Source organism: Phanerochaete carnosa (genome assembly GCF_000300595.1).
Source record: "Phanerochaete carnosa HHB-10118-sp unplaced genomic scaffold PHACAscaffold_496, whole genome shotgun sequence".
Taxonomy (NCBI): Eukaryota; Fungi; Basidiomycota; class Agaricomycetes; order Polyporales; family Phanerochaetaceae; genus Phanerochaete; species Phanerochaete carnosa.
This window is the reverse complement of record NW_006768123.1, coordinates 1-3288: the sequence shown is the minus strand read 5'-3', so window position 1 is coordinate 3288 and position 3288 is coordinate 1. Positions and strand designations below refer to the sequence as shown.

General features: G+C 53.2%; 1 protein-coding gene across 1 annotated transcript; it reads left to right on the top strand.

The window, feature by feature from the left end:
• Nucleotides 1-2008, top strand: PHACADRAFT_108782 (uncharacterized protein; the record flags this gene model as incomplete). Its single annotated transcript, XM_007402856.1, has 6 exons — nt 1-97; nt 151-283; nt 338-510; nt 565-661; nt 714-1296; nt 1350-2008. Coding segments are annotated over 6 exons (1742 nt in total), but the record flags the coding sequence as incomplete, so codon positions are not given.
• Between the last annotated feature and the right edge of the window lie 1280 nt (nt 2009-3288).

Sequence of the window (3288 nt, the reverse complement as noted above, 5' to 3'; positions counted from 1 at the left end):
GGCATTACCGCCGTGTCATCTATGGACTAGGGCCCTATATCGCTGATTATCCGGAGCAAGCCCTACTTGCATGTATCGTGCAGGGATGGTGTCCGAGGTGAGTTATCACTGCTTCCGTGCTACGAGCAACGGTCAGCTTAATTAAATCAGGTGCGCTGCTCCTAGCAATAACCTTGATGATGGCGATAATGTCCCACGATCTCATGAGCACACTCGCGCGTTGCTGAAAACGTTCGACTTGAAGACGCTATGGGACGATTATGGCATCGTCGGTGATCTTGTGGTGAGTTGGTACGCTCCATAGTCTACCAGATATGTTTCTGATCTTAGATGTCAGCCGTTCACAGTAGACTTCCCCCGCGCGGATATTCACGAGCTGCTTGCCCCCGACCTCTTGCATCAAGTGATCAAGGGCACCTTCAAGGACCATCTTGTGACCTGGACTGTCCAATACATCACCAACGAGTATGGCAGTGAAGCTCCGAAGATTCTCGCAGATATAGACCGGAGGTTCGTAACGTATCTCTTCTGCGGACGCTTTGTTCACCGACATATAACCCTCAGAATATCTGTGGTTCCCAACTTCCCTGGGTTGAGGCGTTTCCCGCAAGGCCGGGGGTTTAAGCAGTGGACAGGCGACGATTCAAAGGCATTGATGAAGGTGAGTACATGCTGTCGAAATGTTTAGCTTCAGTGCTGATGGCGTTAATCAGGTGTATCTTCCCGCAATTGCGGGGTACGTCCCACCAGAGATGGTGCGAGCTCTGAGTACTTTTCTCGAGTTCTGCTATCTGGTACGCCGCGACACAATAAGCGAAGACACTCTTACCGCCATTGGCACTGCATTGGATCGCTTTCACCGGGAACGTGAAGTGTTCCGCAACGCTGGCATCCGAGGGGAAGGCTTCTCGCTCCCACGACAACACTCTCTTAAGCACTATCCGTTCGTCATTACTGAGTTCGGAGCACCCAACGGCCTTTGCTCTTCCATCACCGAATCTGCTCATATCAAAGCTGTGAAGAAACCCTACCGCCGCTCCAACAGATTCAATGCTCTTGGTCAAATGCTCCTCACCAACCAGCGACTGGATAAGCTTGCCGCTGCACGTGTCGACTTCCGCAGTCGAGGCATGCTTGAGGGTGTATGTCTACCAGAAGCTTTTCGAACGCGAAGGGTGCCAGCGAATCCAGAACGCGATAACACCGATGGCGATCAGGCTGAAGATGAAGAAGCAGAAGGTTGGGCAGTAGACGGGGATGAGGTCGATGCTGAAGTGGTGTTGTCAAGACGACATGGTGCGTTCGACTTGGGTACGTAGCCTATATCTGATAACTGACCTGTTATACAGTGCGCGGGTTACCAAAGAGTATTCGTACTCTTGGCGAACACTTAGGATATCCATCTCTTGAAGCTCTCGCACGCCGCTTCCTGTTCGAGCAGCAGAACCCTGAACACGCCAACCCAGCGGATATACCACTTGCTCAATGTCCCCCAGTCACCTCTCGTGTGAAAGTCTTTCCATCCGCTATCGCTATGTTCTACGCACCAAGTGACTACTCCGGAACTAAGGGTATGCGCCGCGAGAGGATCCGCTGTGTCCGACAGTGGCGAAATGAAGGCCCGCGGCGTGACTGTGCATTTGTAGTGAAGGACAGCTCTCTTCCGGGCTTTCGTGGCTTGGATGTTGTTCGAGTTATGCTCCTCTTCTCGTTCACTTATCAGGAAGTCGAGTACCCGTGTGCCCTTGTGCACTGGTTTGTGCCAGCGGACGACAAGCCTGATGAGAATACTGGGATGTGGGTTGTTGAGCCGGACATGGATCCTCGGGGTAAGCCTGTCCTACAGGTAATTCACTTGGATACCATGTTGCGCGCGGCGCATCTCGTAGGTGCCGCAGGTCATGATTCTATCCCACGGACACTCCAACATTATCGCGCCCTCGACATGTTTCGGGCATTTTATGTCAACAAATATGCTGATCACCACGCACACACAATAGCCTTTTGATTATATCCACATAGAATAGAATGTATTGGGTTGACTGTTTTTTTGGGTCTGTAAGAGGTGTGTAGACGGTTGCCGGTTCCCTTTAAATCAGTTAACAGACCACGGAAAGTTGAACGCTTACCGTTGGGCGCTTGAACAAATCCTTTTTAAGATTAGAACTGGGTGGGTTTTGAGCCTTTCGGACGCCTAGGGCAGACATTAGGTGCCAATGTTGACGCTAGAAAATACTCCGTCTGGGCATAATTGTGCTGAAGGTAGGTATTTTGCGCAGAACATGTGCCCAATGTATAAGCGCCGTATGTGTTCGTGTGTCCTGCTGCTGGTAGGCTGCCTCCCATCGCCCGTAGTCACGAAAACATTGAATTTGTCACCAGACAATGCACAAGATTATGTCTGAAAGTTTAAGCAGTGATGAAGGACTATACTGCCGATTCCCAAGACCAACACTGACCCAAGCCAGAGAGCTTAAGCCCAAGACGCCCCAAGCCCGAATGGTCAAGCCCAAGCCCGCTGCTCAATACCAAGCTGCCTCCCAAGAGCTGGCGGTTTTGCTGATGGGGCTGGATGCGCCGCGGACATTAGGCACGCTCGCCCTTTGACGCCGGGCCTAGAAGACTAGGAGCCAAGCGCCGCAGCTTCTATGCTTGCTTGCTAAACTCCTTCAGTGGTTGTCCAGGAGGCTTCGGCGGAGCTCCGGGTGAGCAAGGTAGCCGGTCCTAAGCTCGAGGGGAGTCTCATTGTTTGGAAGACTTGGATTAGGACACTGAAAGCTTAGGCCTCAGGACGTTGATCCACGCAATGGAGTGCCGATCGTCGACCTACCAGTAGCTTCAATGAAGGTGACATGACAAGGGTGCTCAGCGCGAGATCCGGTCAGTACTGTGGCACCTTCTCGAAGCGTACGTGCACCGGTGACCTTCAGCACACGTACGCGCGCGGTTCAAAGAAGCCATCGTCCGATCACCTAGTCCCAAGAGGGTACAATAGGTTAGAAAGCTTGTACACGGTATGCAGGCGAATACGCCCACTAGAACGTCTCAGGCGCGCTTATGTGACAGACAGAAGGGCCCAGCCATGGCCGGTCGAAGCGTCGACGCACCCGGACAAAGCGAACGCCCGAGCAACAGGCCCTGAAGCCGGTACGCCACGCACCCTTTATCGATGCGACGCCCCAAAGGCGGGCACTGCATGGTCCAGGAACGAAACCGCTGCCAGGCGGAAATGAAAGTGCCGTGCGTCCGACGTGGCGGCCCTGCCTGCCTGCACGATTGGGGGGGGGG